This window comes from Fusarium flagelliforme (genome assembly GCF_020744385.1).
Source record: "Fusarium flagelliforme strain FIESC 12 MPI-CAGE-AA-0113 chromosome Unknown B0J16scaffold_5, whole genome shotgun sequence".
Taxonomy (NCBI): domain Eukaryota; kingdom Fungi; phylum Ascomycota; class Sordariomycetes; order Hypocreales; family Nectriaceae; genus Fusarium; species Fusarium flagelliforme.
This window is the reverse complement of record NW_025763507.1, coordinates 2,452,869-2,465,530: the sequence shown is the minus strand read 5'-3', so window position 1 is coordinate 2,465,530 and position 12,662 is coordinate 2,452,869. Positions and strand designations below refer to the sequence as shown.

General features: G+C 49.4%; 6 protein-coding genes across 6 annotated transcripts; 3 read left to right on the top strand and 3 right to left on the bottom strand.

Moving 5' to 3' along the window:
* Positions 1–116: 116 nt before the first annotated feature.
* Positions 117–1,232, top strand: B0J16DRAFT_160707 (t-SNARE). Its single transcript, XM_046122198.1, has 2 exons — positions 117–591; positions 640–1,232. The coding sequence occupies exons 1-2, from the start codon at positions 331–333 to the stop codon at positions 1,156–1,158; spliced, it is 780 nt and encodes a 259-aa protein (XP_045981497.1). The 5' UTR covers positions 117–330; the 3' UTR covers positions 1,159–1,232.
* Positions 1,208–2,858, bottom strand: B0J16DRAFT_160739 (uncharacterized protein). Its single transcript, XM_046122199.1, has one exon. It carries the CDS (start codon positions 2,359–2,361, stop codon positions 1,306–1,308), a length of 1,056 nt encoding a protein of 351 aa, XP_045981496.1. The 5' UTR covers positions 2,362–2,858; the 3' UTR covers positions 1,208–1,305.
* A 370-nt stretch (positions 2,859–3,228) lies between these two features.
* On the top strand, positions 3,229–4,983 carry B0J16DRAFT_401314 (uncharacterized protein; the record flags this gene model as incomplete). Its single annotated transcript, XM_046132567.1, has 4 exons — positions 3,229–3,512; positions 3,558–3,693; positions 3,749–4,736; positions 4,785–4,983. The coding sequence occupies 4 exons, from the start codon at positions 3,229–3,231 to the stop codon at positions 4,967–4,969; spliced, it is 1,593 nt and encodes a 530-aa protein (XP_045981495.1). The 3' UTR covers positions 4,970–4,983.
* A 191-nt stretch (positions 4,984–5,174) lies between these two features.
* Positions 5,175–7,228, bottom strand: B0J16DRAFT_270157 (gamma-glutamyltranspeptidase; the record flags this gene model as incomplete). Its single annotated transcript, XM_046123534.1, has 8 exons — positions 5,175–5,643; positions 5,703–6,237; positions 6,284–6,339; positions 6,390–6,438; positions 6,487–6,585; positions 6,634–6,694; positions 6,750–7,013; positions 7,064–7,228. 8 exons carry the CDS (start codon positions 7,226–7,228, stop codon positions 5,175–5,177), a joined length of 1,698 nt encoding a protein of 565 aa, XP_045981494.1.
* A 1,025-nt stretch (positions 7,229–8,253) lies between these two features.
* Positions 8,254–10,124, top strand: B0J16DRAFT_345264 (S-adenosyl-L-methionine-dependent methyltransferase). The gene has a single exon (XM_046128245.1). The coding sequence runs from the start codon at positions 8,377–8,379 to the stop codon at positions 10,081–10,083; it is 1,707 nt and encodes a 568-aa protein (XP_045981493.1). The 5' UTR covers positions 8,254–8,376; the 3' UTR covers positions 10,084–10,124.
* Positions 10,125–12,639, bottom strand: B0J16DRAFT_373596 (myosin-binding striated muscle assembly central-domain-containing protein). The gene is made up of 2 exons (XM_046130529.1): positions 11,645–12,639; positions 10,125–11,591 (listed from the first exon to the last, which is right to left on the bottom strand). The coding sequence occupies exons 1-2, from the start codon at positions 12,392–12,394 to the stop codon at positions 10,236–10,238; spliced, it is 2,106 nt and encodes a 701-aa protein (XP_045981492.1). The 5' UTR covers positions 12,395–12,639; the 3' UTR covers positions 10,125–10,235.
* Positions 12,640–12,662: the final 23 nt, after the last annotated feature.

The window sequence follows — 12,662 nt, the reverse complement described above, 5'->3', positions numbered from 1 at the left end:
CAAGGTGCAAGCGAAGCTCCATTGCTATCAGTCACGTGCTGATAGTGCAGGTCCGGCTTGTCTGTGGTTGGCTAGACTCGTCCTCATGTCCAATTACGTATGTCATCCATGTTTCGCTTTAACTTGATCGATTGATATGGAACCTCAGCCACCTTCTATAGGTACTGTAGGCACTGTACTAAGTTAGGCAACAGGTGACTTGATTCAACACTGGCTGGCGCATTTGCCCATCTCGTTATTCTACCTATACATCAACAAAAACGTAATATTTGTTTATAGCGACTTTCTGCTTCTGATTTCGACTAGAAACCCCCACAACCCATAAGCATCATGTCGTTTGACCTCGAATCCGGCCGCGGAGGCTATACCGATGACCCAGCCTTCCAAGAGCTACAGTACGATCTGAAGAGCAAAGTGCAGGCCCTTCTCAGCAGCAATCGAAAGCTCGCCAATGATGTCAACGTGCTGGGCACTAGGAAGGATACACCGCGACTGCGGGAGCGAGTTCACAAAAGTATGGAGAAGACGAAGGATATGTGTAATGAGATCGGCGACGGTGTCAAGCGGCTTCAAACATGGGAGGACTTGACCGTATGTTGAACCTTTTCGAATTCTGTATCGCATGCTAATTCTACTCAGAAACAACAAAAGTATGAACAAACAAAGGTGTCGAGCGAATTCCGAGCTGCTCTCGACGACTTCCTAAACCTTCAGCGACGAGCCCTGGAAAAAGAGCGCGCATCAATTACCGCTGCCCGTGCGGCACAGGATGGCGAATCCGCCGAGGCTCCATCCGAAACCCAGTTAGAGCAACTGCAGCAACAGGAGCAGCGCATTGTACTCGCACCCCAGGATGAAGTCGACTTCCAGGAAGCTCTTATCATCGAGCGTGAGGAGGAGATCCGCAACATTGAGCAGGGCGTTGGCGACCTGAACGTTCTCTTCCGACAAGTAGCGCAAATTGTGAACGAACAGGGAGAGCAGCTTCACACGCTCGCGGACACTGTGGAAGGTGTCCGAGAAGATACGCAGCAGGCTGACATTGAGAACCGACAGGCCGCGCGGTACCAAAAGGCAGCCCGCAACAAGAGTTGTTGCCTGTTGCTGATCCTCGCTGTCATCCTGACCATTGTTATCCTTGCCATTGTCCTTGACTAGATTGTTTGAGCACAGCCTTGACGATTATGGGTGGCCAGTTCTTGTTTTCTTTTTGAAGGCGTCTATCGGAGTTTTATTTTCAGGTATACACAGCTATAAGGGCACACAATGGTAGTTACAGACAAAGCTCTAATCAACTGCTCTTGTCTAAGACTTTCCTCCGTTTTGTGACTGGCGTGGCGGGAGGAAGGGGAGTTCTTTGTTCATCCTGGGAGCCGTCAGACTTGCGGTTTTTGGTGTGACCAATCGTGTCAAGAAGAACTCGTTGGCCCAGGTGAGGGCAAACGATGTACTCCAGTAGAGAAAGATGGCGCAGGGCAAGTCAGCAAAGAGAATAGGTAATGCGGGCATCAAGAGCAAAGTCCTGCCCAGAAGTATTTGCAGTCGATTGGTAAATTGGCGATCAGTTCCGTCTTTAGGCAGTATGTTGAGCAATTCTTTGATCGGCATCTTGCTCCAAACACTCGAGGCAAGAATCCCTGAGCAGATGATAGGTAAACCGTAGTAGGGATCCGCAGAAGACAAATCTGTAAACCACAACAACCCTCCGTTCACTAACGACTCGTCGAACATGCTGCTCGCAGCTCCAGGGTCTGCAGTTACTGAATCTGCATTACTCAGACCGATCTGATGACTGATCCAGCCTAAGGGGGCACCGCATTTACGTCGTAGTGCTTCGGATACCGTGACAAAAGGGACCATTCCAAGCAGCGGCGCAATACTCTTCCAGCGCTGTAAGCCCCATGCCTTGTAGATCCGTTTTGATGACTTCGTAGTAGCACCAGCCATGCGAACTCTCTTGATTCGATAAGGCAGTTCGGCGTCAGCCATTTCCCTCATATGACGACTTCCCCAGGCTAGTAGCAGGGGCCTCAATGGAGTTCTGGCCTCACGCAGACGGCGGGCGTAAAGTTGAAGTGGGAATCGAATAGTCGCGTTGATGCCTACAGCAAGCAATGGGATAGCCACATACCATGGCATACCTAAGCTATGTGCCCAACTAAGACTGTCAGCTGTGGCAGTAACTGTGTCTCCAAGCACAGAAGCGACGGAGAAATCCCTTCGGTCGGCGCATGGTGAAGTTACGGAGTTGGTGAGAGCTGGGTATGAAATACCAACTGAACGGCGCGGTAGATTGGTGACTGGAAGAAACGGCCTAGCATGAGGCGATATAGAACAAGCGGTTCGTCTGAAGAGAGACATTTCAATTCATATTCCCGTGGGTTCAGGCGTGATTGATCTCTTGGTTGTGGGGTGAGTGAGGTTCGGAAGTGCATTCATTGAGATCAATGAGATGAGGTTGGACTGGGGCTATTTTTATTTTCTTATAGCGTATGACCAATGAGAACTTACAATTCAACGCTGCAGTTCGACGATTTCCATGGCACAATTCTCTGTTGTTTAACGTCTCGATTACGCTGAATCCATGAATGGATCACCTAAAACTAATTGCTGAAATAATCCAATGTTTTCCAAAATTCTACACATCCATTTCGAAGATAGAGTTTGCCATACTTGGTTGTCAGCTGAGAAGACGTGTCAACAAACCCTAGAATGATAAACACCCGAAACTATCGCATCGCCATTCAACAAACATCATACGATCCGGAAGATGATACGGATACGTTACGGAAATCTCTGAATACCTTCAATTCTTCCTGTCCGCGGGCACCGCTAGAAGGGTCCATTGACTGGGGCTAGAGCCTCAAACCCCTGCATGTATAGCTGCAGCGCAGCCCCAGTGGACAGCTTGGAGCTTAGCAGTACCTAAACTTAGCTTATCTAGGTAGCTCGGTAGGTCTGTCCCCCACCAATTTTTGGGACGAGACGGGACGGGACCTAGAGTAGACGTCACCTCACACTATCATCGCACTTATTCTTGCTCACTCATGGTAGCCTTTTGCTACCACAAATCTTCCACCTGACGCCCTTGAGGCTTACATAAATACCTCCTCTCCTAACGTCCTCTTTACGGGGTATTCTAACTCTTTTACCACCCTTCTTCGGCCTTGCCAAACCATATCCCGCCTCTTCCACCACCTGTAGAGCCGACGAAAGACGACCCCAACGATGCCTTCCCTAGTGGCCCTCGTGCCTCTGGCCATTCTGATCGCTATACCCCTGTTAGGAAAGCTTCTTCGCCAGCTTCTCGGATGGTCCCTTCAAAAACGAACAGACGGTCGCCGCGCCCATCTCCTGTCTCTCATGACAGAGGAGGACTCAGCTGCTCGCGCCAACGATCCTCAAGGTAGCGCTGAAACGAAGCTCGTATTCGATGTCGACGATAGCCTGCAAAATACACTGAGTGCCCAGAAAGACTGGGCTGGTATTGTTGGGTTCTTCCATCCATTCTGGTACGTTGTTGTGGGAGCTATCATGGAACCGTGCTAACGAACAAGCAATGCCGGAGGCGGCGGAGAGCGGGTTCTCTGGGCTGCGATCCGGGCCACGCAAGATCGTTGGCCAAAAGCGAAATGTGTAGTGTACACAGGCGATCATGACGTTACCAAGGATGCTATTTTGTCCCGAGTCAAGGTACAACGCCTGAAGAACTTATGAGTCAACCCATGACATGCTTACACCCTGATAGACAAGATTCAACATTGAGCTTCACGCTCCCACAATAACCTTTCTCTACCTATCCAAACGAGACTGGGTTCTTCCCTCTACTTGGCCCTATTTCACCTTGCTTGGCCAGTCTCTTGGTTCTCTTGTTTTGGCTTGGGATGCTTTCTCGCTCTTGGTTCCTGATGTGTTCGTCGACACGATGGGCTACGCTTTTGCTCTCGGTCTATGCAAATTTCTCTTTCCTGATGTTCCGACCGGAGCGTATGTGCATTATCCTACAATTTCCACGGATATGCTCGAATCTCTTGATGCAAAGGCGGACGCAGGAACTCAGGGCGCGCACGCTGGAAAGGGTGCTGGGGCTCAGGGCTTCGCCAAGAAGAACTATTGGAAGCTTTTCGCCGTGATGTACTCCTTGGTTGGTTCGTCAGTAGATGTTGTCATGACAAACTCGACTTGGACTCAAGGTCACATCAAGAGCTTGTGGGGTCCATACCGAAAAGAGAAGAGCAAAACAGATCCGATTGTAGTCGTCTACCCTCCTACCGCAGTTCGAGAGATGGAACGCGAGGTCGAAGTCTCCCCGGACAGCGAAAAACGACGAGAGAAAGCCATTGTCTATCTTGCGCAATTCCGACCTGAGAAGAATCATCAGCTCATCCTACGATCATTTGCCGCCTTCCTCAAGACTAAGAGCGAGGCAGCGAAGGGTACAAATTTGATCTTGATTGGAAGCGTTCGAGATGATTCTGACGCGAAACGTGTGTATCAGCTACGACTTCTTGCCAATGAGCTTGGTATCAAGAACAGCGTTAAGTTCCACCTTGATGCTCCTTGGTCAGAGGTTCTAGAATGGCTGAGAAAGGCATCCGTGGGCGTCAACGGCATGTGGAATGAACACTTCGGGATTGGTGTCGTGGAATACCAAGCCGCTGGTCTCATCTCTGTGGTACACGATAGCGCTGGCCCGAAGTTTGACATTGTTGTGCCGATCGACGGCCAGCCAACAGGTAAGTTGTTCCTTGTAGAGTCAATTATTTGCTAACCACTGCGCCTAGGCTTTCATGCTACCACGGAAGAAGAATTCGCAGAGGGCTATGAGAAGGCCTTGTCACTTCCAGATCCTCTCTCGGTCCGGCTGCGAGCACGTGAGTCCGCCAAAAGATTCACTGAAGAAGAGTTCGCAAAGAAGTGGACGGTCCAGATGGCACGTTTGGTATCGCTAGCTAGACGAGAAGCGTAGATCTAATGCAGACAATTGAAAGGATACCCCCTTTTCTTCTTAGACAGGAAAAAGCCAAGCCCAAGAAAGAGATCATATAGAATCATTAATATATCCGGCGCAGAGATTAGCCATAGTCTCGTTCCTACTCGCCTGTAGCCTTCAAAAAACATTCGTCAGCTCGGATAAATCAACAGCAACAACAGGACATTATTCTATTTCTTCTCTAAAGCGTTGCACCTCCGCTGTTCTTCTGCCTGGGCTCAGGGGCAATCTCAAAAACGCCATCCGAGTCTCTGATCAGAGCCTGCACTGAACTCAACCCCTCGTCGACCCAGGTAATATTATGACCCCTCTCCTTCAGTGACGGAACATCATATAAGCTGAACTTGTTTTCAACAAGCAAAGTGTTAGGCATGAGCTGATTGTGAACACGAGGCTCACGGACAGCATCTTTGATGGACCAAGACGGCGAAGTCAGGACACGCCAGGCAACTTGGGTAGTAGCAGATATGATACGCGACCCTCCTGCGGCGCCAATTACTGCAAACAAGGAGCCGTCTTTGTGGGAAACGATGAGGGGTGTACACGACGAAAGAGGACGTTTGTTAGGACGGACAAAGTTGGCTTCTGCTGGAGCGAAACCGAATTCGTTTGGAACACCTGGAATGGAAAAGTCGTTCATCTCATTGTTTCTAGAGTTTATTAGCACATGGAAGTTCTGGAACAGGTTAGGGACTGTTGATTGACTTACAAAATCACTCCAGTGAGGTTGTCCATGAGGAGAGATCCAAAGATGAGGTTTACAGTAGTGGTCAAAGAAACGGCCATGCCATCACGATCTGCAGTAACGACATGTGAAGTACCGTGACCGTCAGATGAGTAAATCCCATCTGGATCATACTTCTCAATATCTTGGGTAGTCCAAGGATCAATCTTTTCTCGAATCTTGTTGGCAGTCGTGTGGTTGAGCATCTCGTGCTCGAGCCCAGAGACCCCAGAGACGAAATCAGGATCGCCGAGTCTTAGTCGAGCGCCGTAAGCAAACTTCATTGCTTCTATATAGATGTGTAGTGTAGTGTTTTGATCTGCATCCTGGTGCGAGTAGCCGTTCATGGTGTTTAGGATGTTGAGCGAAACTGCGCCGCCCGCTGGAGAGCTCATGCCGTAGACATCATAACCTTTGTAGTCGGTGTGAAGAACCTCGCGGGAGATAACTTGGTAGTCCTTCATATCGTCCAATGTCATGGTGCCATTTGAATCTTGGATAGTCTTGATCATGCTTTCCGCTATTCGGTGTCAGTATTCACTTGGCTCACAAAGCTGTATGCTTACCCAAAGGACCAGTGTAGAAGGCATCGGCGCCATGATCTGCGATAGCTTGTAGAGTGCTAGAATAGTTAGTAGAGTTAGGGGATTTTGAAGCTGGTCTCAAACTTACCGCGCATATCGCTTTCTTGTCATCTTCTCCCCTTCTGCAATAAGTTGTCCTGTTTTGATGTCAGCACAAGTTTAAACCCAAACCAAGCAAATCTTACCATTCGGGGCAAAGTCCTCCGCCCATGAAGGATCTTCGATGAACAAGTTCTGATGCCCTTTGGCTGTCTTGTCAATAAACTTGGCCATATCGGCATTGACTAAGCTATATTAGCCAGGTTGTTCTATATGGTTGGATTCAGATTTACCTATGAAGCCATCACGAGCAACCTTGATAGCCCCTTGCAAGATAGTTTCCCAGGGGAGGCTCTGAGTGTGCTTGTTAGCCTTGTAGAACGAGTGAAAAAGTGTCTGTGGTTCGTACACCGTATTTCTTGTGCGCATACTCGAAGCCGCGGACTTCGCCAGGCACACCGACAGACAGCCCTCCGTAGATACTGCCATTGACATTCCCTCGGTACATGTCTTCGTAGGCTGCTGCGGGTGCCGATTCCCTAAAGTCGATTGCTTCATATTTGCCATCCTTATCTCGAACAAGCATGAAACCACCTCCGCCAATGCCAGAGTGATACATGCCAATCACTCCGACACAGAATGTGGTCCCAATCATGGCATCAACAGCATTGCCCTGTAGGGGTTAGCCGGTTAAGTAATGAGTGATAGTGCCTTTAGACTTACACCTCGTGCTAACAGGTCCCGGCCTATGTAGCTGCATTCTTGAGCCTCTGACACGACAGCCCCCTTAGTGCCGACCCCCGGAGAAAGGAACTTCTCCAAGATGGGGCTTGCTGATAACAAGCCATAATGCACACTTGATGCGAGTAGTAAAAATGGTATTTTCATTGGGTAATAGATGCTCTATGTGTTATAGATTAATTAGTACGTGCCTTTCACAGAGCAGCAGTATTGGTTAAGAAGGACATACTATGAGTTTATAGGGTGAGAGATACCTGGAAAAGAGACAGAATTTCGATAATCTGAAAATCTACAACTGCACAAGTATTACAAACCTCTCGAGAACTGATGACTGATCTTCGGGAAGGGTCGATGTGCTTATCAGTGGTTGAAGAAGGGATGAACACCGACGATGTGCTGATAAGATAACGGCAACAGAGAAAGTGGTCAACGCATAGGATGTAAGTGACTGGCACGATACAATGTTGTTTATTTCACAAGATTGTAAAAGGCTGCTCTTGACTTGTCCAGGTTCTCGCTCAAGGGCCGATGGTCGGAACCGCCTCGGTAGATGCATACCTAGGTAGCGAGCTAGACTCGTGAGGCGATCATCTGCCAATTTAGGGACCCCCGAGCCAATCATGGTCATGACAGCGATAACGTACTAGGTCAGGAGGAACTGCTCCTTACCTACCTCTAGCCCTGATTCAAAATACTATAATACCTACATCAATTCTTTGTTGTTTCTCGACTCTTTACACTTAACAGCCAATGACCATCTAGATGTTATCATGGCAATATGGTGACACCGCTTACTGTTTAGCACTTCGCCAAGATGGCAATCAGACCAATCAGAAATTACATAGCTACTACAAAAGACTTAGATATAGGGATGTAATTGCTATATGTTCTCTCAACCAAAAGAAGACAGAATTGATGTGGGTGTTATTTGTGCGTGATGAAATCAGAAAGATGAAGCACGATAGGAATTAACCAGCTGAACCTACCTATCTACCTACCTACCTAGGTAGGTACTAAGATATTCCAACACTGCTATTAGGTACCTATACTCGAGCACTCCATGAATGGTTGATAGCCCGTCTAGCCAATCATACGCAACTTAAAAAAGCAGACATACAGGGCCCCACCATCCCCGAAGTTCAGGTGGATCCCTCTGCAAGAAACATTTCTTCGTCTCATTCTACTTTTAGTCTTAAGAAATCTTCTTCAATATCAAAGAGTCAAAATCACAAAGTACCTTCAAAATCTCATTTCTTACACAAGAAGGAAATTACCTGATCTGGGCAGAGATTTTGATGAGACGTTTGAGGGTTCCTTCCTTAAGTCCCTTCATAACACTACGCTCAGTCCATTTCCGACCCTTCACAGTCATGGCGAGCGTACAGGCAGAGGCTACTGTGCCAAATGGCAATGCGCAAGTAAACGGTAACTCTCAGCAGCAGAACAAGAGACCGAACCAGCAGAACAACCGACAGTGGAAGCAGAAGAAGACTAAGAGAGAGAAGAACATCACCGAGGGCTCATCCGAGGAAGTCCTCAAGTACGATATCCAAGCACTGCTTAAGGAGCGAGCTGTTGAGTATGGTGAGGGGACAGAACATGGTCCTGAAGTCCTCCCCGAGGAAGGTACTGAAACAGACGTCGAGGTCATGGAGCTCTCATCGACAGGAGACGGTCTTGCCATGAAGCCTGGATCAAACCAGGTTTATGTTGTATCCTTCGCCGTCCCTGGTGATATCGTCAAGGTGAAGGTCTTCCGTCACCTCCCTCGCGACAACCAGACCCTTGCCGACTTCATCTCTATTACAAAGCCCTCCCCCCTACGCGATGACGCGCGCATCAGCTGCAAGTACTTCGCCTCATGTGGCGGCTGCCAATTCCAGATGCTCGACTATTCTGAGCAACTCAAGCTCAAAAAGCGCATCGTCGAAAAGGCCTTCAAGAACTTCTCCAACCTCGACCCCAACATTGTCCCCGCTGTTCAGGATACCATGGGCAGCCCGCTACAGTACAGCTACCGCACTAAACTTACGCCTCACTTCGACGGACCCCCTGGCTTCAGACCTAGCAAGAGAGGAAAGAATCCCAGGATTCCTTTCGAGAAATGCCCTGACATTGGATTCATGCAAAAGGGCCGTCGGAAGGTGTTGGATATCGAGGACTGTCCTATCGGAACTAACGCTGTGCGTCTCGGTATGACGCGTGAGCGTGAGCGTATGCAGAAGGAGTTTGGCAACTACCAGCGGGGTGCTACAATCCTTCTCCGTGAGAACACCCAGCGTGTGCCAAAGGGTAGCGAGGAAGCCAATGGAGAGACGCAGCCTTATAGCGTCCGTGTGGAGAACGAAGATACAGTTGATATCAAGTCGTGCATCACCGACTCCAAGGCCACCACAACCGAATACATTGGACCCTATACATTTACCAACCCAGCTGGCTCTTTCTTCCAAAACAACAACTCCATCCTCCCTTCTTTTACCGGCTACGTCCGCGACAACATTCTCCCGCCTGCAGGTACCGGTATGGATATCAAATACCTCATCGATGCCTATTCAGGTTCCGGCCTCTTCACCGTCACTCTTGCCTCGCTATTCCAACACTCCATTGGCATTGATATTGCCGCCGACTCAATCGCCTACGCCAGTCGCAATGCTGCCCTCAATGGCATGGGTGAGGATCGCTGCAAATTTATCGCTGCCGATGCAGGTGAGCTTTTTAAGAGCGTCACCTATAATCGCGACGAGACTGTTGTCGTTCTTGACCCCCCTCGCAAGGGTTGCGATGCAGACTTCCTGAACCAGCTACGCAAATTCGGTCCTCGGCGAGTATTGTACGTCAGCTGCAACGTGCACACACAAGCTAGGGATGTTGGCGTCCTTGTGCGCGGAGAAGGAGAAGGCGAGCGATATGAGATCGAGAGTCTTCGAGGGTTTGATTTCTTTCCCCAGACTGGTCACGTAGAGGGCGTTGCGATTCTCAACAGGGTTGATACCAAGGCATAAAAGTACACGGCGCTTGATTATAGTTTGTTCAAAAGAAAACATCATAGAATTCGTTGCATTGTATAGTCATAACCACTGTAAACTTGTAAGCCCGCTGCCTCATTCCTCTCGGAGGAAGTACCGTTTTGCGCTATAACGTATTGATTCCCCGTTCATGATTGCTCTCCTAGCAAGGCTTTGAGAGCCTGAACTGTGACCTCAAGAACCTCAGGTCGTCGGCTCTTCTTGCCACACTCTTTGAGAGTTTCGACCCCATCCTCACTCCTGACCTTCTCCCGTGACAATTCACCAACCTCGCCTTCAGCAGTAACCAAGTTCAGCACCACAAACACTCCTCGGTGTCGGATATCCTCGTCATCGTCAACACACATTCCAAGAATAACTTTGATACCGCGGTCTCGATTGATGATGCCTCGGATGACACCCTCGAAATTGGTTAGTGAAGCCAAAGCACCGCCAGCTGCACTACGTGTTCCAGCATCAGGAGCATCAGCGAGAGCGAGAAGAACGTTGAGGCGATTACGAGCCTTAGCGGTCTCTTCAGCATAGAGAGCGATGGCTTCAGGAGCCTGCACAAGGTTACAGACGAGTTCAACGGCAGCCTTGGACACAAGATTGTTAGAGGCTAGCATCTGTTCCTCGATGTGTGACCACGCGGTAGAAATGATATTGCGCCTCAACTCCTCGTCATCCATGGAGGCGAGGTTGGTCAGTGCCATCAATGCCTCGAAGGAGGGCAAGAGGTCGCGAGTCTGGGCGGCTGGGTCGGGTGGAATAATAGACACAAGCGGTCTGACAGCAGCAGCAACAGGAGTGGATCGGTTTCCACCAAAGACAAGGGCTGGATTTGTGCTGATGAGGATACGTGCAAGTGCCTGTGCAGCAAGACGGCGCGCAGGAGCTTCGGTTTGAGGCAGCGACATCCACGATATCAGAAGAAGCTTAACCGCCCCTTGCTGTGCAAGTTGGCCTCGAAGGGATTTTGTGACCGATAAGGCGAAGATGACGGAAATTATCAGCGCCAAAGAGGCAGGCGAGCCATTCTTACTGTGGGTGACAAGAACCGGGACAATGCCAGCTTCAAACACTAACTTGCATCGCCTTGCCACATGTTCATCGTCATTTAAGGGGTCGGGTCCGCCAAGCTTTCCAGCTGCATTGGCGTACGCCTTGAGCTGGTTCATTTTCTTCTCCTCTTCAGTCAGGTTAGGTAGATACTTTGTGAGGTTAACAAAGATGCTTAGTGCTCCATAAGTCGTGGGAGATCTAGGCTGTGTGTCGCCAAGAGTCTTGACCAACTTCTGCAGCAATTCAGGATTATCGACGATCGATTCTTTGACCTTGGGCTGGAGAGAGGCGTAGGCAAGACCTTCAATAGAGTGCTTCCGACCGTGATCTTCATCTCGCAAGATCATCTTAGTGAACATGCCAGAGAGTTCCTCGATGCTGGTAACTGCGGGCTCAACTCTAGATTTGCTCTCACCGGGCGCCGGCTTTGAGGGAACTGCCTAGGATGCTGTGTCAGTCAGTCTTGAATGGTGATTGAGGCATCTCATCTTACTCTTAACTTAGCCAAGATAACGGCAGCAAGATATTGGACTTGCTCTGAGTGACGACGCATAGAGATCGAGCCTCCATCGCTCTGAAGGTTGGGGTCCGCATTGGTGCTTCTAACAATCTCACTAAGATCTTGGTCGACAATCTCCTCCAACCACTCGATGCAGTACTTGTTTATGGCCTCGCGGCACATGGAGTTCATACAAGCAGCGTTAAGCATCTCCAAGCATGCCGTTTCAACCTTGCGACTCTTCCATTTCCGTCGCATGAGAGTGCCAAGGCTGGGTAGGAAATCCTCATTAAGAAACAGTTGCGCCGTAAGTTCCGGGACGATAGGAAAAGTTGCAGCAGCGACACAAAAGGCAACGATATAATCATCATAGGTTCCCCTGCGGACACGGTCGAAGAAGAAGGTCGACAACTTCTTAGAGCCGTCGTCTCCAGCAGCTTTGAGATAGGCGGATGTTGATAGGGTGGCGTGGCCACGGACTATCTCAGGCTGTCTCATATCAAGATAGCACAAAACAGTGTCGACACAATCACCGTCGATAACCTTGCAAATGGTTTCACGAGACGCGTCTTTCTGGCGAGCTTCAAAGTCGTCATTTAGAAGCTTGGTCAGTTCGTCAAGATCGCGACATGTCTCGTTATCTTCCTGCCCACCTTCCATGAGGCGCGCAAATACGACAAGGGTCTGGTCCTCCAGCGACTGGGCTGGAGGCGCCTCGGAGGCGGCTTGTGTGGTTTCTGCCATGAGATGGGATATTTAATTTGTGTGAATGTTAAGATGATGAATCAAAGTTGACAAGGTGGCAGGAGGAATGAGAACTAAAGACCGAAACTGGAACTTGTGATGTAAATCGCACAAGGCAAGAAGACCCGTCGCAGCCTCCACAGCAACTTGCCTACCCTACCACATGGAACCTAACACAAGCTCGTGAGACTGGGCGTAGTGGAGGCCACCACCTGCACTGAGCCTAACCACTAGATCTTGCCTAGGTCCATCAGTTTTTAGTGACTGT